Source organism: Hippichthys cyanospilos, chromosome 11, assembly GCF_059441005.1.
Source record: "Hippichthys cyanospilos isolate Australia breed blue-spotted pipefish chromosome 11, RoL_Hcya_1.0, whole genome shotgun sequence".
Classification (NCBI taxonomy): Eukaryota; Metazoa; Chordata; class Actinopteri; order Syngnathiformes; family Syngnathidae; genus Hippichthys; species Hippichthys cyanospilos.
In genome coordinates, this window is record NC_142379.1 from 15,901,973 (window position 1) to 15,923,896 (window position 21,924).

At 38.3% G+C, this 21,924-nt stretch overlaps 1 protein-coding gene and 1 long non-coding RNA gene across 5 annotated transcripts in view; one reads left to right on the forward strand and one right to left on the reverse strand.

Annotated features, from left to right (window-relative positions):
- The window catches only part of arap1 (ArfGAP with RhoGAP domain, ankyrin repeat and PH domain 1), a 53,152-nt gene extending 34,941 nt beyond the window's left edge, over positions 1–18,211 (reverse strand). For 3 of the 4 annotated variants that reach the window (XM_088427560.1, XM_088427559.1, XM_088427558.1), the window contains exons 1-2: positions 18,104–18,211; positions 6,132–7,192 (exon numbers count right to left, since the gene is read on the reverse strand). In XM_088427560.1, the coding sequence (XP_088283686.1) occupies positions 6,132–7,150 (1,019 nt within the window). In that variant the 5' untranslated portion in view covers positions 7,151–7,192; positions 18,104–18,211. Of the gene's footprint in view, positions 1–6,131; positions 7,193–18,103 lie in introns of those variants that run through there. The other variant, XM_088427557.1, reaches the window with a different exon arrangement.
- Positions 14,016–16,585, forward strand: LOC148416140 (uncharacterized). The gene is made up of 2 exons (XR_015867300.1): positions 14,016–14,597; positions 14,662–16,585. It is a non-coding gene; the product is annotated as an uncharacterized LOC148416140 (long non-coding RNA).
- Positions 18,212–21,924: the final 3,713 nt, after the last annotated feature.

The window sequence follows — 21,924 nt, forward strand, 5'->3', positions numbered from 1 at the left end:
TTCTTCCACAGGTCTCATAGCTGCTCCATGTATCCCATGGTTAAAATATATGAACCCCCTCCTCTACTCGGCACTTTGCTCCTTCTATCTGTCACATTTTCTCTCCCTACCTCTCATTTTGGCAACATGTCTGAACCTGAGTCCTTCCAAGAGATACTATGTGTAAACAGCATGCCAAGGGATCCAGTGCACTTCAAATGGAGAACATATCAATGTTGGATGACGTCTGATAAGAGTGAGATATTACTCATCCATCACAAGAAATTCCTCCCATTTCAAGATACAAGGGTGAGTAATACAGTGCAAGTGGGTGTTTTTTTCTGTCTTTTACAGTCTCCCTCCTGTGGTTCATGCCTGAAATTGACATCTAAATGTTAGTCAAGGAAAAGGACAGCATATAACTACAGAAGCTTAGCTTGAGCAAGTTTTTGGTTGAACTAAAATGAAAATAGGGAAGCAAAATGACTGAGTGGTTAGCAAGACCGCCTTACAGTTCTGGGGTAGGGTTCAAATCTTTGCCCTCATCTTCTTGTGTGAAGTTTTCATCTCGTATTTGTGGATACTCCATCTTAATCCCACATTCAAAATTGTAGATTAAAGGGTCTGAATGCTTTGTCCTATTTGTATAGGTGTGAATGAAGTTCCCAGCAATGTACACAGCTATGGAAAGCTCTAGCTCACCCGTGACCCTAATGAGGCTGAGCCAGCTGTTCTCAAATGGGGGTATTAGTACTCCTGGGGTTACGTGACGGCACTTCAGGAAGAACATGAGATTTTAACAGAGTTTCTGCAAGCAGTAGCAAATCTAATTTAACATTTTTCAAGGCCATGACAGAAAAATTGAAAAGTGTTACTTTCTCAAATTAGGAGCAAACTAATTGGAACAAAAAAGCAACTTTGCAGCCCATTTCCAAACATTGTATGCCTTGATGTTGTTAGGTTTTATACAGAGGTGCTTTGTCAATAGTGACATAAGAGACAAAAAAAAAAGAATGATGTTACTCATACTATTTTCTGGAGTTGCTGGATAAAATACCCCTGGACATACCATTATAATTGTTAAAAAAAAAAAAAGTGTTGCTAGGTGACCATTTATCTACTTTTTTTCATGTATATTAATTTGCCACGCAACCTAAGACGGCAAAAATTCCTCTTATATACTGCGTAAACTGTTAAGACAACACATGTGACAAGAACATCTTTACTACATCAAGATCAATGTGAAAGATCTACATGACTTCATCATAGGCATGACATCTAAACCTCATTGTGAAATCAGTATATGAGTCATCTCAATATAATACCCCAAAATAGGTCCACAATGACGGGAAACTGGCATTTTGAAACAGTTCCTCCTATTTATGTAGAGGAAAAACACCAAAAAGGAAAGGGTACACTTGTTCTGCAATATATCAGTTTGCATATTTGGAACTCTTCTTCTTTGAAACTCCAACTTCGTCAGGAGTGTATACATAATAAGAACTTTAGTTACACAAAGCAGTCTTTCTTACATTAGCGAGTGATGCCTCAATGAGTAGTCATTGCTTGTATAAAATTCTGTGTACATATCTACAACATAGCACAATTAAACTACTGAGCAACACATCCCACTTTGCTGTAACACACAACTACTTAATGATGTGTGGCTAACGACATTGTGCACCAATGCAGCTCGTGAGAACAGTTTATTTTTCCACGAGACATACACACCAGAACTATTGTAAAGGTTTGTTCAAATATGATCATGTTCCAGTACAGTGTGAACCCCCCCAAATGAAACATGCATTCTTTTAGGGACATTACAGATTCACATAACCTTTCTCGAGGAAGTTGTCTTATCAGAAGATTAAAAAAAAAACAACAACAACAACAGATCCACTAACAACATCTTGCTTCTCCAACATGAAAACAGACGACAGCAGAGAAGTAAACGTCTTCCTTGTTTGATGTACACAGGGGAGACATGGAACAAATTAAGAGATATGTAATATATGGATCATGTTACCTGGTGTCATAGTAAAAAGAAATCCGCTTCTATGTTGATACAATCATTTTTTAAATGCACGCTTTTTTAAGAACATGGAATGCAGAAAGAGAGAGGGGAGAGGAAATGACCAGTTAACCAGAAAAAGGGGAGGTGTCGCCAAAGCATGCTGACAATGACACAAAACAGCATGTGAACATGAGCCATCATGGGCAAAACTGTGGAGACATGAAGAAAATGAAAAGAACTTATCTGCCCAATTATCACTCTCAGTCACTCTGTGTCACTCACAGGATAGTTTGGAACAACATGTAACTATTTTGTTCTCTTTTGTGACTTCCTCCCTCTCACTGCAGCTACTTCCTTAAGTGACCACAGAGCACAGACTATATGCACAACCCAAAAGAAATGCATAGTATTATTTTTAGAAACTGAAATACTGACAAAAGCCTTGTTCATCAGAAAAAGGCATCTTAGTATTTTCTCAACTGTTTCAGTATGGATCTGAAACACATTGTGTCATTGTGTCCAGTGGGTGGGAGTGTTGTCTTCTTACACTAGCTTTCAATTATCATTCAACTGTATTTACAGCCTCGAGGTCTAGGCATAGACAAAGAGGAAACGCTATGGAAAGGAAATAGAAACATTCATATATACACATACTTCAGTACAGCACAATCATATACGAATGATGATGAGACAGCGAGATATAGCAATGTCTTCAGGACAAGAGACTTATCAGTTGGCACTTAAACCAATGTTTGGCAAGTACGAATTATTTCATATGCATATCATATGCATTCCATATGTTGTTTACTCGGCCGGCAAAATCTCTTCTCCTCAACTTTGTAAAAAAACAAAACTTAAAGACGTGTATAAGGTCAGCATTTATTTACTCTTGCGCAGATGGTACTAAGAATTGTTATCGTCATCATGCCTCTGGCAAGTCATTTGTATGCTCGGGCGGGGCCCATGTCAAGACTGCAGAATAAGCAAGGAATGCTTAGAAGTGCATCAACGAAGGAATGTCGCACTTTGGGGGTGTTTGGGGTGAAAAAGCGACACTCTAACATGGTTAAAATCTCCAAAAAGTTGAACTCCCATGATACAGGCACCTTAAGGACATACAAAAAAGTGATGCACAAAAAAAAAAGAAAAGATAAAATGAAAAATTAAGAATTTAAAGCTAAAATGTCTAAAGTAGAAATATACTTAGTAAGTAAATAGAGCGAATAAAGTATCCCACTCCCGCAGCTTCTGCCAGAATTGAGCAGTAGCTAGCACAATGGCAGAACCAACATTGACCCTCCGCCATGTCCCACTTCTCCAGGCAGTCAAAAGTAGTCATCCTTGCCACCTCCACAACTTTAGGGGATGTGTACAAGTTCGGCTATGTCCATGAGTGGACCAGTTGCATTAGACGGTTTAAGGTACTGTTTGTAAACTCACCGGACAATTTCCCAGAGACAAAGCAGGTGTTTTTGAGTGAAATACTACATAACTACTTCGAAGGCTGATTTCAAACTCCCGCAACCATGGTCGTGTTATCTGCCCAATAAAGACTTGTTTAAGAAGAAGCTTGGGACAAGAACGCCTCAATGGCCTGCTATTCTTACTAAAGAGAACAGGGCAAAAGCTTCGGTCCTGTCAAACATTTGTAGATAACTTTTCTGAACACAAGACCTGCAAGATGAGATTCTAATGAGTGAGTACATGTTTTTGTTATCAACTGGAATGATTGCGATTAAAATCTATTAGGCACAGCACTTGTTAGTATTTTGGTGCCACAATTAGCTTTTTACACGAATGAGGATTTAAAATTTGGAAAACAGATAATACTTTGTTTTGCTCAATTTTTAATCGTATTAAGATTGGAGGCCTGAATGGCCTTGATGACAAGAAGCAGTTCTTGAGTGGCTCGGCACCTGTTTGTGTGCATGTTCTTATGGTTAGTGCAAGGCGTCTGCGGGAGCAAAAAAAAAGTGCACCAGGGCCCATCACAATGTTATGCCACTGGCATCTCGCATACAATTAATAGTCTGTCAACACTATCAATCACCATAAAACAGGTGTCACCAAAGTGGTGCCCGCAGGCACCACGTAGCCCCCCAAAGATCACATGAGTAGCACGCAGGCCTGTTCTGCAAATAGCTTACAAGAGATAGAACATTTGTGATTTTCTATGAACAATTATACATTACATATTACACTTGGTTTCCACATTTACTACAGCTATTGCTTAATTATTGTGAAAAATCATTAACATGATCGGTGTCTTCACTACACATTTACAAATAAGCTCTTTCATATTTCACCAGAAGATGGCATCAGACCTGTGGCCGTGCTATCAAGTGCTTTAAAAAAAAAAAAAAAAAAAAAAACATGATCAGTGTGTGCCCCTTTGCATGGTTTTTCTCTGAAATACAAAAATAAGCTGTCAACCTAGTTTACTTTCAGACTGATATGATAAAACTCACAACACTGTACAAAACTTCACAATATCAATGATCACAATAATGGGAAAAAAGCACAATAGTGTGGGGTTTTTGTACACAGTAACGCAAAACACAAAAAAATGGGCTTATTGACTTGCGTCTCAGTGACACAACGCTTCATGGTTTATGTAATTCACAATGCTGTGATCTGCTGAACTGGGCGAAAAGTAATTTTATTGACATTGACGATGATGATATCAAAGGTGATTTAAAAATCATGATATCATCTTTATTGCTAAATCTATAATACCTCTCTCTGCATTAGGCCAACAAGGTCTGTTTCATAATAATCTCATAGCACAATTTTGGCTTCTTTGATTTTACAGTGGTTCTTTAAGTTATTCTTCTAAGTTCTTGAAGAAAAATTTATTGAAAAAGCTGTTTCAATACAGAAAAGAGGTTGATGACCGCAAATGCTTCCCTGCCACCAAGATTGACAGATCCTCAGTGAAGCACAAGCCCAAGTACTTGAGACGCGTCTATCAAAAAACATTCAACCAAATGCAAAAATGACTTAGCTCAGTGAAACAATTCAATGTTCAATGTTGACAGTTAGAATCATTAAATAGATATTTTAAGGCAATTGTCTTGCAACTTTTACGAATTAAGTTAAAGCCCTCTTTCTTTTCTTTCTGTTTTTTTAAAAGGAGACCTTTTCATTTCAGCATTCGGATACTGGACATTGTCTCTATTCCATTACAATCCAGTTTTATTTAAAGAGGATTTTTCAAACACAGTTGATCAAGTGCTGTAGACACCAATTATGTTAGAATCCACTAATAAAAACGCAGCTGTGTGAATCAAACAACGTATAACAACGGTTGTAAAATAATATGCAAAAAAAACCTCATACCTAAAAGAGAACTTAAAAATGTCTCTTAAATATAGCTTTTCTTTTGGAGTTTAGTCTTTTGATACTTCCTTTTTCAAAGTAGCTTTCGAAACTTTATGTGGTCATTTTTGCTAGCTTGTGTGCTCATTTTTTGTCCTGCATTTCACGATCAAGATGAGCATTTGACAGACGCTAAGGGGGTGATTGATTTTGTAAATAACACTTCAGACATTGATCACGAATAAAAACTAGACCTCATAGATGACATATCTATCTAAATATAGTAGTGGTCTCAAATCGTTACTTTTTTAACTAATATTGCACAATTTCCTATGATAAATCATGATTAGTCAGGTGTAACAGATATTAGAGTAAAGCCTTCAAATGAAAAAAAGATCTTAGATCTTTTAATACAAATCATTTCCTGTAAAATAAAACTGCTGAACAAAACTATCAAATTAGATTATTACATTCATTATTGGCCTTTTTTCATATTGTCTTATTTTAGAAACAATACTCAAAATTTCCCATCAGCACCACACTCCATCACTATTTGCGAGGCCCTGTAGAGGTACTGTAGAATTTTTATGTGCAATACCTTTCCTTATTTAAGCAAAATTCTAATGTTCAAACCGCATAATGTCATGTTATAATGGCCTTCAATCCTTTTGAGAAAAAGTGTACTTCCTTATTTTTGCTGAACAAACTGTTTCAGGCTTTATGGTGGTGTTTGGAAAGGTAATTTTAAGGTGGTACTTGGTGTAAAACCTTGAGAACAACTACTGCAAAGGTATGCTAATACTATGAGCAGCAAACTTACCTTTCAATTCTGGAAGAAAGTACAGGATGCCCACTTTGAATTTGGGGGGGACCTCTTGGTGCTGTTGACCCAACTTTTGGAGGAAGAGGTGGAGCTTTTCTCTCCTCCCTGGGGGAGAAGTTGAGGCCCATGTTGGATGCACTTGACATTCTCTCGCTTCTTGAATCTTGGGTCGGCAAGTGAATGGAAAAGGTCTGAAGCGGAGTTCGGGAGGGGTGACCCAAAGGTGGGTGACTATTTTCTTGTGTGTTCTGGGTTGATATGTAGGGCAAAGATGGCACCTGAACAGCTGTCTCTTTGATAATTGACTTGGTGTGTTGAGGTGAGGTGGGGCTTTGTGTCTGAGGTGAAGGGGTGAGGGCCATTGTGAAAGGTTGTGGTGGGCAGTTCAAAGTGCTGCGCGGGGGCACTGGCGGCAGACTGGTGTCAAAAGATGGATAATTAAGGTAGTTGGTTTGTGAGACCAGTACGACTGGAGCGCTGGAACGGTACTTTGTCCTCTCTTTTGGAACAGGCCTCTTTTTGTCTCCAAGGTCCACTTCATTACGCTCAAGAGTTACCGTCTTCTCTGTCCCGCCAGCTTCCTCTTTCCTTCTACATGCTTGTCTGTCCCTCGGGACTGGTTTGTCTTTCTCCCGCGGTGCAGGTTCAGGTATGCGTGCGTTTTCTTTCACAGCTTCTTTAAGAAAATCTTTTTCCTGCATGACATGTATTTGTGACACGCCCAAGGGTCCATTCTCCTCCATGAGTTGATTGTGCTCTTCTCTCGCAGCCTGTACAAAATCTGACTGTGAATCAACTTGCAGAGAGGTGACATCTCGAGTTTTGTTCAGGCTGGCCAAGATGCGTCTCCGGTGGCCCGGAAGTGATATCCCTATCTGCTCCAGCTGATCCGGTGTGAGGTTGTGGCATTCCGCTAAGTTCGACAGGCCCGCAGTCTGAAATGCTTTGGAATACTGTTCGAGGCGAAGCCCACTTAACCAGTCGCACACGGTGACTTCAGACTGGGGCTGAGACATGGCAATGCGCTCTTTCACACCTCAAATCATGGTCCATGTAATCTGTGGAAGAGGGCAAAGATTGATTTGAATGTCAGGATGACTGCTTTTAGCCCCATTTTAAAGCAACAGTATACAAGTTTTATCCCACATAGCAACCCAGTCATTTCGATTATGTGATGACTTCCTTAATATGGAGGGTATAATTCTTGTCTTTGCCATGATGACCCTAGATAAACCGTTTTATTTGAAGCCACCGTCAAGTGGGTCAAGTCATAATTTAGCGAGGAAAATGCCTTAATAAGATTCCGCTGCCTTCTACCCTTTGGTGCACCCGATTCAAGCAGCCAGTTGAGTAAATTGAACCAATTTTGCGCCATATAGAATGTAAGAATGAAAATGGGGAAATATTTCCTTCTACTTTTTTGGTTACAAATGAAAGCTGATCAAAAAGGAAGAAGCAAAGATACTTGTAGATCTTCACTGTTATTATAGTTGAAATGGTGCGGTAGCTCTTATTTCTTTACTCAACCTACAGTATTAAGTCATTCAATGCCATTGATGGCCATACACATCAATGATCATTTTTTACTGGGCTGACCATGAATAAGTTAATAAGATCGACCATTTCATGACAATCTACCATTTGACTCATTCCCTGCTATTGGTGACTATAGACGTTAAAGATCCATTCGTATTGCGCTGGCAGTTCATTGTTTAGTAAAGCAAGAATGAGGAATTGTTAATACCTAGTTGACATTTTTTTTTTTTTACTAATTTTGCAATAATCAGCATCCCAGCATTGTTCCCATGTTTGAGTCTCTCAGAGCCCAAAAGTATGGTGGACCAAAAGTGCCAAAGTTCAATATTTTTCAATATTCAATATTTTTTCAATATTTTATCTTTCGGTCCTCAATACAAAAGTGGTAAAGGAAAAAGATTGTATCTGAACAAACTACTTTGGTAAAAGATCCTCTGCATTTTCAATGTGATTATTTGCAAGCATAAGTACAATTAAAATAAGGATGCTTCAATAATGTTGAACAATGAGGGTTATTACACACGATCAACAGAGCTCCTTGAGAGGAAGTGCAAATTACACCACAAACATTGGCACACACAGCTCAGCTAAATCAAACCATACCTATCCCTTAACATCTGCACCCACCTCTGTGTCCTTCAAATCAATTTTACAATACAATTTGAATGTGATACCTCCTTTGTTTGGATATTCACAAGCATGAATTTGAGAATTATTCTAGAAATCTATTCATTTCCTACCAAGAGCAAATGAACCTACATTGTATATTTTCTCATCTCAATATTTTGACAATCAAACTAGGCAATTTGAAATTGCCAATAATGATTGTGACACTATTCTTTTAATTACAACCCAATATATCAGTGAAAACATTTTAGCTGGACAATAACATACATGATGGCAATAATGGAAAGGTGCAATAAAGAAGTGAATATCCCTGAATTTGGAAAAAAATACTACACAACAGTGAGCTAATGTCGAAACAAGTGCAATTTCCTGTGAGTTTGAAGTTTAGTAGAACAGTCCTCTGAAACAAAAGCACTTCTTTTTGTTGAAATTAAAAGACCTAAATCATGGTAAAATTGAACTACAACATGATTTAGTCCAGAGGTGTCAAACATAGGGACCGGGGGCCGGTTCTGCCCCGCAAAAAGGTTTAATCTGGCTCGCCAGATAATTTTAAAATGTGGAGTATAAAAATGACCTGTATTTTCTCAATAAATGAAAAAACTTGAAATGTTTTGATTAATAATGTACTCGTAATGTAGTAATGCATTTGCTTTAGATTCATTAATGGACCTTTATTTCTGCCTGAGTTGGGAATTTCTTACTGCATTTGAATGCAGCACATAATTTACAGCTAAAGCTAATGGTGGACGGACACTTATGCTGTATTTAAAAATGAAAGCAAACTTGGTTAGAGAATAGAATAATAATGAATGAATGATAAACAGCAATAGAATAAGTTCTTAACATCCTTAATTAGAGATTGAATATGATTTTGTTAATGATTTTGTTAATGGCACAAATCTAATTATTTTCCCCCGCAATCCTGTTGGGAGTACCCAGAGAAATTTCATGCAAGCATGGATTCAATCCGCAAACGTCACACAGGAATATCTAAAGTAAGTTCTGAAGCAATGACAGAGTTCTGAGGCAGATGAGCAAAACACTGCTTCAGTATTCTGCAGATGCTCATCCTTGTTATGAGCTTTATTATAAACTGTGATTCTGACAAGTGGGTAGCGCTCTACTACCAAAAATAAGACTTTTGGTGAGAACTTCTGTTTCTGTCCTGAGTTTTAGTCCAAACCAGTCCTTTTCAAGTAGTGGAGGGGGGGGAGATGACCCTAGGGTAAAGGCTTTGTTTTAATTGTTATAAAATAAGGATCTGCATCTTCTTCTTTTTTTTTTCAAGTCAAGTCAAATTTATTTGTATAGCCCCGAATCCCCACAATCTCAAAGGGCCCAACAGATGAAAAAGAAATCACAAATAGCATCACACAGAACATCACGCGAAAGGTTCTCTCTTTCCTGGGGGGAGGGGACTTTGCAAAATATAATAGAGAAGCACTGGTCTGAACTCACTGTGAAGCTGTGAACTAGAGATCAACTGATACACATCTTGACTGGGCGTACAACCATTTAAAAGAATTGTCAACACACTTCCTTAAAATGCTGAAGTTTGGGGGTTTGCCAGTTGAGCAACTGCTAACATCCTTTTTCCAACTTCTTTTACTTCATTATGTATACAATCCTCTGTAGTTTTCTCCAGCAGTGTTTTCCTTTCTGCACAGTTCAATTAATTTATGTCCCCACTCTCTCCTATTGTCTTCATATTCACCTCCCACAGCATCCCTCCCGGACACAAAGCAGCCAATAACAGAGTCTCTGTGCGGCCTTCACAATGGTGCAGTCTGTTGCTTAGGCAAGGGCGCACGCACACACAAACACCGAAACACACACACACGGTAAGGGAACATAGCCTCTGGTCAACACATTCCAAAACAAATGGTCACTTAATAATGAGTGTGAATAGGTGATTGGGAGCTTCATGGGAGGCTTCATATCCCCTTTTTGACTCATAATGCTGAGCCAGGATGTACATATGCAACACAAAACTTTTCTGTAAACGCACGTCATACAAAATGACAAGATTAAAAGTTAAAACCTGTCACAGGGCTGGGAGGGAAAAAACCTGGAAGCATCATTCTATCACATTCAGTTACCAACCACGACATTGGGTACACTTGCACAAGATATTATTTCACCACGTTATTAATCTATAAAGAAATTATGTCTTTATAAAGATCATGTTCAAAATAATTGGCAGAGTTAGCTATGTTAGCAATACGGTCACAGCGGTTAATTTTTGCTCTAGTGAAGAACTGCATAGCAATGTTACTGAAATATTATCCATAGATATTGCTAATTTTCCAGGTTTTAATGTGTGTGAGAAAATGTATCTGTTTAAAATGTGTCTTTTTATGAATCAATATCCATCCATTCATTGATTCTAAACTGGTGGGTCTGGACTGGACACAAAAGTACATTGTGAAACTATCAAAGGTGTGTAGTGGACAGATTGTAACAGTTTACAGGGTTAGTTTACAATGTAAATGATGATTATTTTAAGGAAATTATGACTTTTATTACTGCATTTGCATCATTGTACTGCGACTTTGCCAGAATGTAACTCCGCCACTACCAAGGCATTGATGCGGAAGACTTATTCTCAACAGCCGGCTTTTTGCTTTATGAAGCTTTTGTTTGTTGTTGTCGTTTACTTAAAATGTCCTTGCGTTGTACAATGCAATGCAAAGCCTGTGCTGTAATGTAGTTGAAGTAATTTTATTTCAGGGTCGCATTGACTACAGTGAATGTAAATATTTCTGTACCCAGAAAGGGTTTGTTAGCAACCCCATTGTTATGCCATCATCATAAATTGTTATGCCATTATCATAAATTGCACAATGCATTTCAAATACTGGTATCAGTGCTGTACCTGAAGAAGTCCGAAGAAAAAAAGTTCATAGACTTGTTCGTCTTAAGTTCAACATACATAAACTGAGAATGGGCTAAAGAATGGGCTAATGGATGGTTTTCGAACGGCAGTTTATTTTTGTTCAAGAGTGCCAGGTTTTCTCTTGTTACACATCAAGGAGAAATAGAAGAATTCATTTTGTTGTCATGTTGATCTTCAAAATGATCTGAAGGTACCTGTAACATGAAAGCAAACATGCCATTTAAAAACAAATATAAGGCTATTTTTGACCGTGTTATCTTTATTTTCTTAAGCTCGATAAAATCGGGTCCTGATTTAGAGCCATCACTCCATCAGTTGAGAACCATTGTAATATATACCACATATCCTATTTCAGGGCGCTAAATCAGATGCAGCCTACCCCAGCTGACTTTTGGGGAAAAAAATGAATAAATAAAAATAACAACGACCAGTTAATCACAGGTCACACAAAGACAAACTACAATTCATGTTCACATCCATCGCGAGATCTGAAATCCAGGATCTTTCAGACATCAGGCAGATAGCCAATCATGAAAACCAGAACTATACTTTTTAAAAGCAGTAAGAAAATGTGATTCATCATTTCTACATTGTATTTAGAGTTTGTGATCTATTTTATGGCATACGCTGAACATGCGAGGGATTCCATGCACTGTGAAGTTAGAGTTGCAATGTGTAAAGTGGTACAGTATTCTATTAAAAGAAGTTCTGCAATAAGTATTGCAGTAGCAATTTTGGTCTTAGTAGTTCCCGTGTTTGACTGATGCTCAGGATGGCGTGTCAGTGATGTGTGAACAAGAGGAGATCATGAGTTAATGAGGTCAATGACTGTTTAGATCTAGTATTCTTCCATCAGCACCACACAACTTTGCAACCCACTAAGCACACGCACAAGTAAATAAACTGGCATAGAAAGCCAAAACTTGATTGCACAAAATGTTACCACTCATTGTATTTACGCTTTTATCATTTTTTCTTTTTATGGAATTAGAGGAATGGGGGAAAAATGTCCGTCTACTCAATGACACACCACCCAACTACAAAACAGAATTTCATTGAATGCAATGTCAAGTGACAATGCATACACAACACCTTAAAATGTTATTACAAAGGCTTCTCTCCTCTTTGTTATGTGAAAAAACTCTGTGGCAATGTTGTAAATCACACAAACACGAAAATACGATATAACTAATATCCAATTCATTATAAAGCACAATTAATTGCAAATGCAGAAAATGTATATACTGCACATATTTTAAAAAAAACTTTAAATAGAAAACCATATTTTGTCAATATCTGTATATTACTGAATGTAATAAATTCCACTGTTGATGAGTCATCTCAGTTGATTCCTTTCAAAATGCTGGAATGTTCATAATACAAAACTCACAAAAAAAAAAACACAACTGAAACTGACTCAACGGCCCTAACCTTTCTGCTTGCTTTTAGCCTCCTTTGAACAACATCTCAATGATGAGTTAGTGCTGCCAGTACAAAAATGTATCTCAACAATGTTCTGTGGCTCAGTAACCACGCCACTGCATGTGCAAGAAAAGGCACATGCTCCTTACCCCTGTGTGACCATCATTTAACACTGATCCAAAGTAATATGATGCAATCACTTTGTAATGTGGGCAAAGTTACAAAACAACGTCTGAACAGCTTCTCATTCATGTCACTAGAAAATGGGTCCAAACCTTTCGCTAGTAGTCTATTTACTTGCGGGCAACCAATGGGGGGCATTAGGATAATATTTATGGGGAAAACAACGAAATACCTCACCAGTCTTTTTCTTAAGAGCTATTTTATTTACTTAAAAATATTGATTTAAGCTTTAACAGCAACAATTGACATGCTTTATGTTACAATTTTTTCAAAGGGTGTCTTAATTTATTCTGTACAGATGTAGATTCTGTTTGACCTGCCCCTAGATTCCAGTAACACATCCCCTCTCCTAATGTTTCACTGAATGACTCAATCCTGACTAATCCAAATGAGCGTATTTGACAAACAATAAAAAAGAGGGAAGAAAAGGAACAGAACGTGAGAAGAAAGAAAAACAGATAAAACGTTTCAGAAAATGTTTGAATTAATATTTTTTGATTATATATGTAATGCCCTTTAAAATTATATAATATATGGAAGTAATGCAAACTGACAAAGTTACAGCTGTTTTCATGTTGCCAGGTTGAAATTCCTGGTTTTGAGAGAACTGCCCCCCCCCCCCCCCCCACACACACACACACACACACACCTCTCCTCCCCAATACTGTAAGATTGGGCATCAATTATATGCTAATTTTATTTCTTCATGGGACAGGCCACTCAACTCTCGAGTGAATCAACAAGATGTTAAGTGACAAGATGGGCTGGTGAGGACGGTGTTTCATTTTGTTGTTGTTTTTTCTTTAACTTTTCAAAAGAAAAATTTAAAAAAAAAAAAACTGTTTTTTTCATTGTGTGTCTTATCATTTTACCAATTAAATGAACCATAATACATCAATATTTAGGTGGCAGTAGAGCCGCCAAATTCTGTCCAATCAGAAAGAACTTCTATCTCTTGACGGCACCGCCGTCTGCGTCTTTGGCGGGAAATAGAGTGGCGTGATGATGTAAATCTCCGACACATGCTTGCTACACGCAAACACTTATCCGGAGGATTTGGCAAATCTCCACTTTGGCCGGAGTTTTTGATACCTTCAGTTTTGATCAAAAATAAAAGCCCGGGCACATCGTGGCAGATCGGGCAAACAGGAGACATTTACTGCTCGTTTGCATGAAACCCGGCTACGTGTAGACCAGTGGTTTTCAAAGTGGGCGGTACCGCCCCTCGGGGGGTGGTGTGAACTTTCAGGGGGGCGCTGACGAATAAACAGGCGAATGGGGGGCGTTGAAATAGTGAAGGGGGGCGATTGAGCAATTACATTGAAATGTGACGTTGGTGTTTGTAGAAAGACCGGAAAAATTGATTGTCTGTAATAAAAAGTCGACAAAAAACAAGCTTTATTGAAACAAGAAACGTTGTCTGCTCGAGCGCTCACGAGCAGCGCGCATATACCGTATATCACTAACTGTCGCGAGTTTATCGTCGATGCAGGCGACTGGGGAAACCACCACCATCCAGTCAGCCGCAGAGGAGCACACAATAGCGCGCCGGCAACGCTTAACCACAGACGTATGCGCACAGCGACCGGCTTAATGCATCAGCTATCAATTTTTATGATTCGAGGTGAACTGCGCATTGGTCTATTTAAAGAAACGAAATTAGCGAATAATATCTGAGGCGCCTGTCTTCTATTTATTTAAGCTTCTCTCCAGATGCAAGTCAGTTTTTATAGCTGCCAGAAAGCAACTATACGTGCGCGATTTTCTCATCATCACGACAGAAATCATTTTAGACGGTAAGCTCAATGCTATCTAAAAACGAAATTTTTTGGCTCTAAAAACAGTTTGCATTTTTTTCAGGGATAACCATGGCAGCTTCAGGAACATCGAAAAAGAAGTGCAGGCAATACTCTGTAGAGTACTTGAAGTATGGATTTATACAATCACCGACCAATCCGCAACAACCCATGTGCTTGGTTTGTGAGAAAAACTTTTCAAATGAAGCAATGAAGCCGTCTAGGCTCCTCGAACATTTACAGAAGATTCATCCCAATAAATCCGGTAAAACATTGGCGTTCTTTCAAACTCTTCGAGATCAATTTCTGAAGCGAAAAACAATGAATATGTTTATTTCCTCATCGAAAAATTCAGATGACGGTCTGAAGGCTTCTTACAACATTTCTTTGCTGATAGCGAAAGCCGGCAAGTCCCACACTATCGGAGAAGACTTGATTCTGCCTGCAGTTAAAGAGGTTATTAAAACAGTTTTGCACAAATCTCCTGAACAAATCATAAAATCGATTCCTCTCAGTGACAACTCAGTTCAACGAAGAGTGGACAAAATGGCTGAAAACGTCGAAGAGACTCTCTGTAAGATGTTGATGACAACTGAGTTTAGTTTGCAATTGGACGAATCCACTCTTCCGGGAAATCAATCACTACTTCTTGCATATGTACGCTTCATCAAGGATGGATCTTTGTGTCACGAATTATTGTTTGCACGTCTCCTGGAAACAGATACCAAAGGAGAATCACTGTACCGAGCTGTGGAGGACTATTTCCAGGGAAAAAGCATTCCACTTATAAACATCATCTCATGTGCTACAGATGGCGCCCCGTCCATGGTTGGTCGCCACCGTGGATTTCTAAGTTATTTGAAGAAAGCTGTTCCGGAAGTCCTCACAGTTCACTGTGTGATCCATCGACAACACTTAGTGGCAAAGAATTTGAGTGAGAAGCTAAATAAATCCTTATCTATTGTGATTACTGCAGTCAACAAAATCAAAGCAAATGCTCTCAATTCTCGACTGTTCCATCAGCTGTGTATTGAAAATGACGAAGATTTTCAATGCCTGCTTCTCCATACAGAAGTTAGGTGGTTGTCAAAAGGTAACTGTTTAAAAAGGTTTTACACACTGTTTAACAGTGTTCTGGATTTTTTTCAAGAACCCAATCCTGAGCTTTACGACAAACTGAAATCGAGTAAGACAGATATTGCTTACCTCACTGAAATGTTTTACAAATTCAATGAAGTGAATTTGCAGCTGCAAGGTGATGAGACTTCGTTAATCAAAGCCAAGTCCGTCCTCTCAGCATTCCTCTCAAAATTACAGCTCTACAGCAGAAACCTTGGACGACGCGAATTCCGTCAGTTTCCTTGTTTGTCTAACTTGGAGAAGGAAACGGGAGTGAAGGACGATGACATTGCCGTGTACTGCGCTCATTTAGCAGAACTCTACAGAGATATGTCAGTCAGATTTAACGACATATTTTCTCTTGAAATCCCTGATTGGGTGATCGATCCGTTCACTGAACCCAGCACAGAAGTGCCAACCCATCTAGAAGAGGAACTTGTAAGTTTGCAAAATGATGAGGATCTGAAACCAAAGTTCAAAACCTCTTACCAAGCCTTTTGGATGCAAACAGCGATCCCAAAACGCTATCCAACCCTATGGAAAGCCATCAAGTTGTTTTTCATTGCTTTTCCGACTTCCTACCTGGTTGAAAGGGGGTTCAGCGCTGTGACAAGGCTCCTCACCAAACAAAGAAACAAACTTAACATCACAGAGCGCGGTGATCTGAGACTGCTCCTGACAAACCTTCATCCTGATGTTGACAGTCTGATTGCAATGCACCAAACCCACCCATCTCATTAGGCAGGACAGTTGTTAATGGTTACTCGTTCAGTTTTACAATTTATTTCAAGTTCAGTTCAAGGTGTTGTAATTGAAGAATAAATGATAACCTTTTTTGTTTATTAAAATTGTTTTTTTTAGTCTTCAAACTGTTTGTGATTGATGAATCAACCAATTCTTGAGACATTTAGCAATATAGTCGTTCTAGCGTTCGTTGGAAAGGGGTAAAGAGGGGGCGTTGGCATTTTGGCCCGGCGGTGAAGGGGGCGGTGGCCAAAAAAGTTTGAAAATCACTGGTGTAGACTATGCTTTACAGCAGAGTAGTCACATGGTGTGTCATTTTCTCAAAGACGCAAGAACTGCAGGGAAAATAAACATTTAAATATGAAGGCTCATTTTTGTGGCCTATATTAATTAGGCTAATTTAGACACTTACAGCATGTGTTGCCTTAGTTATAAAGCTTATAGAAGGCTTGAAATGTTTTTGCAACTCCTGACTGATTTTTGTTTTTATTTTACGTCTCAAGACATTAGTTTTTTTGTTTTGTTCATTTTTGGATTGATAAGCTTTTTCAACATTTTGGGTTTCTGACCCTTGGGTTAGTCAATCATCTGATCGGATCATTGATCGGTTATCTTTTTTTTTTTTTTTTTTTCCCAAGAGGCAGCGTGTAAAATGTTAATACCTTGTGGTGAACTAAGAGAACAAAATGATTTGGAACCACACACTCAACAATGTCTCAAGAGACACCACACTTCACAAGCCTACTACCACTGGTAAGTTTGCTAAGTTCTCCATCAAAAATCCATTGCACATACTGTAGATGACAGCAAAACATGCCAGCTTCCTGTAGGTTTGGAGTGAACCTGTGTAATATAATTACCAATTACTGGACCTACGATAATATTTAAAAAAACGACGTTTTTGAATTAAACGTTGATGTGATAGAACATGTTTTTGAATATTACTGAAATTTATAGTGACTTTCAAAATTAGCTATTTTTTGTTCACCACTTGATGATGCTAAATTTTAGACAGGGTCCTTTTAACTTCTGTTCGACTTGAAATCAGCTCATGTAAACCAAAACAAAACTAAAACAAACTTTTTTAACTAAATTCACACAAGTCGATTTGTATTGGACCAAATGTGGGCGATGCACATAGAACGAATTTTGAATGTTGAAAAAAAACCAAAACAAGAGAAAAAATACACAAAATATAATAATAAAGACATCCAAGACTGTCATAAATTCCAGCCATGCAGAATTACAAGAGAATTCTAATGGTAATCATGAGTCATGATCACCTCATTAATAAGCGACATAAAGTACATCAGTAGGGGAAACGCCGAAATCAGCGATTTTGCACCAAAATGAGTGTTGCAAGAAGCTTACCCAGAATAAATTCCACTGGGGATCAACGTAGTCCTCGGGCATTTACAAGTCCACTTGACCACTCCAAACTTATTGTCGTCAATAGTTGACATTTGATGAACGTATTTTTACCAATACAACGCGAGCTAATGGTCAAGTACAACCTGATGAACACTATGATCACAATGCTGTGGGCAGTCGCCACACTACATTATCGTCTATTTAGGGTTCAGCTGCTATGGAAAGTTAGTTTGCAAATATGGGTTTAAAAAGTTGTTTTTGAATCGTCTTACCGTTTTAGTCAGCGGCTGGGTGAAGTGATTTGCGCCAGAGGCTTCCCGTCAAGTCTGCTTCACAACATCCTCAAATAACAGCGACGCCGAATAACGGCTAACACTTTCTCACGGATGGATACAAACACACTGATCAAACAGAATCAAAGTAGAACTTGGGTTTAGTTTGGATATTTCAAAATAAAACCTAGAATGTAACCCCAAATCCTCTTAACCTTTATTTTTGAAAGTCTTTATGAATTTCCGCCGAGGTACTTAGCTTATTATAGGTGATTTTGTGCAGCTCGGATTGTCAAAGGGTAGTCACGTGGCTGGTGGGAGGCACTGGACAACTAACCACTCAAACCAAAGTGATTTCCGACTGTCATTAAGGTTCCGTAATTTGCCCCGATACGATTATATACACTTCCATTTCAACAACAACGACGAAAATTAGGGACGACAGAACTCCGAAATGTCGTTTGGAACAATTTTGAGTATTGGTGTACGCAGAAATTGCATTGATTGATTTTTATTTTTACAAAGTCGAGTTTTTATGTTGTATTGAATTACGTCCCATTATTTATTTTTTTTTAACTTAAAAAGAAATGTTTCTTCAACATTTGCAGTGTCTCATTTCACCAAAAGAGGGCGACAACACATAGGCTACAGTATTTGCTTCAAATCGTGGCGTACTGGCTACTGTGCGTTTGATTTGATTTGTTGAACATATAAACACACCACAAAGGGAAATAAATGAAATGAAAACAAAGAAAAGTTTCATCAATATATTTTACAGTTAAACACATTATACATGTTCAAACGGAGTAGGAATAAGACGTACAAAAACTTAAGTCCCACCCTTTGTCCTCTGTAATTGCGTCATATACAGACACAGGCTTATCACCATTTTTATCATATATATATTATAATGTGATAAAAATGGATGGATGGGCCAGAAGTAAAACAGAAATTCATAGGCTACACCTCTTAACAATTCCCAAAACGTTGCAGGAATTCAAGTCAGTGCAGTATCTATGTATTTTTGTAAAACGGTCTTTTTAAACCTCTTTAAATACAGTAAAATATACACATTTTTTCAGATAAAGCCACGATTATAACATAAATTAACTCATTTTACTAAGCTTTTGCTTCCATTTTTTCTTTTTAAAATCACGTGTCTACTACTTGTGCTCCTTATTTCTCAGCATTTCTTCCCCCTTCTATCTCGTTTAAATTATGGACTAAAGTGCTTAAGTAAATACAGTAATTGTTTACATTTGGTACTTTGTTACTGTTAGTACTTATCATTATCTGAGGCTATCACGTATAAAGCAATTAATCAATTGATGTACTTAAGCACGAAAGTTATTAATTTAGTACCTGAAGTGATTATTTTTGGTACGTAGTTTAGTAATCAATATCTATACCCAAATTGATTATTCGTTGCTCTAGGAACGAAAGTAATCACGTTAGAACTTAACTGAAGTAATCTACACTACTTTTGTACCTAAAATAAATTACTTTACACTGTGTGCACAATTATTTGGCAAGTGAATATTTTGACCATACCATCATTTTTATGCATATTTTCCAACTCCAAGCTGTATAAACGTGAATGCTTACTGGATAGAAGCATATCAGGTGATGGGTGAGGGTGAGGGTGGGGCCAAGGAGATCAATAGCCATTATCAATGTGGGCAAAATTATTGGGCAGCTTCTTTTCCTCGAGCAAAATGGGGTAAAAAAGAGATTTAAGTGACACAGAAAAGTCAAAAATTGAAAAGTCTTTCAGGGAGATGAAGTACTCTTGGAATTTTTAAGATATCAAACATTTCATTATAAATACTGAACAGGGTCACAAGAAACGTGTTGAGGAAGAATGTCACAAATTAACCGCCATATATTTGAGGAGACTCAAACGTGAGGCAACCAGGAACTCATTATTCTCTAGTGCTACGGTATTCTTGAACTGCAATCTACCTTCAGTGCCCAGAAGCACCAGGTGTTCAGTACTTCTAGACATGGACAACGTAAGGAAGGCTGACATCTGAGCAACACTGAACAAGTCACACAAGTTGTAATGTCAATACTAGGCCAAGAAATATCTAAAGACAGATTTTTCAAAGGTCTGATGGACTGATGAGATCAGAGAGACCCTTGATGCACCAGATTGATGAGCCTTCAAAAAAAAGCAATATAAGTCACCTTTCAACAACTGTAATTTTTACAGTCTGAAAGTAAAAGAAAAATGATGAAAATTCTTATTTTATTGAACTTCACATGACAAAAACCTTTTCCTTGGGTCTTCTGCGCCCCACTATTTGAGAAGCACTCGAGACACAATCCATTTGGAAATGGCAGGAATTAATTGCGGAGAAAATAGAAAAGATTAAAGTAGAAGAAATGCCCGAAGATGCAAGATATTAGGGAAATGGAAAGCAGAGAATAGATTTCAGAAAGATGTGAGGAAAGCGGACGGACTAAAGGTAGATAAAGGAGAAGAGGGGGTGTGGTACTGTAGTGATGAGTCATGAGCCATCTATCAGCCTCGGTGGGCTGGAATACTGCAGGGGTGGCAGTATGACACATGCAGCCGCGCACGCGCACACACATACCGTAGATGCTGACTGTCACGCGGCTTCTGTCTCCTGCTGAGGAGGCAAATGAAACACAATATGGGGCAGTCACTGCGCCTGGGACATACGCACCTTTCCTCTGACACCCACTTGCACATGACGCTGGCCTGAGTGATGAGTCTCATTTAGGCCTAAGACGGCTCGCCACACACAAAGCTCACAAAGACAGCTGCAGCAAGACAATGGGCACTTCAGGAGAGCTGTACAAACCTCATCCATACTTTATTATTCGGTGCATATGCGGGGCTTGTGACACGGTAAGGGAAAGACTGGGGAAAAAACATTTGAAGCCAAATGCACGCATTTTTACCCTGACAAGCCACATTCCCAGTGATATGAACGTACCATCTCTCCAAAAAGAGATGGATCACAGTATGAATAGTGTGACAACAGATTGGGCGAACTTTTAAATTTAAATCAAGATGAACGTGCACATGCAAACTCATTCAAACTCATTCAATCAAAGTCGATGATTTGTTGTCTGTTCTGAACACTTTTTAAAAAGCAATGGGGGTCTTTGAAATGTTTGTTTTCCTAAATGGGGTCCCTGACTCCAAAAGGTTCAAGAACCCCAGCCCTAAGGGTTTAAAAAAAAAAAAAAAATCTACCATGTAGGGATGTTCTTTTTCGCTCAAAAGAACTCCACTCCTCCACACCCCTTTAAACACTGAGTTTAAACACTCACCTTCACACATATGGAATTTGGTCTCTCGAATTAACTCATCCAACCCCAAAGACATATTTTTATATTAAAGAGTCCAAAAAATGACTCATATACTTGTTTATGTACATTTTTTTCCAAGTGTTTGGCTAAAGGAGGATTTAAAATGGCTGGTATTAAATGAATTAAGTACAAAAACAATGGATTAATTCAATTCTTAAATTAATCAAGTACTTTAGTATATCATTCATGTATTACCAGCAAGTTTTAGAACCTCCTTAAACCACACACTTGAAGAAAAATCTAGAGGAACCAGGGATTAATTGTTTTGGACTTTGGGGGGGGGGATATCCTGAATATGCTGGAACTCAATGAGGGAAGCAGTTAGAAGTACAAGTGTGAGGCAGACAAACTAACTGTGCCACTGTGCTGTCATGTGTGCAATTTTCCCTGAAAGAATGTAAAAGCCCATTAACTGGCATGGAATTGAACAAGTCATTCCTTCAACATCACCATCATCATACACTAAAATGGGCCAAGCG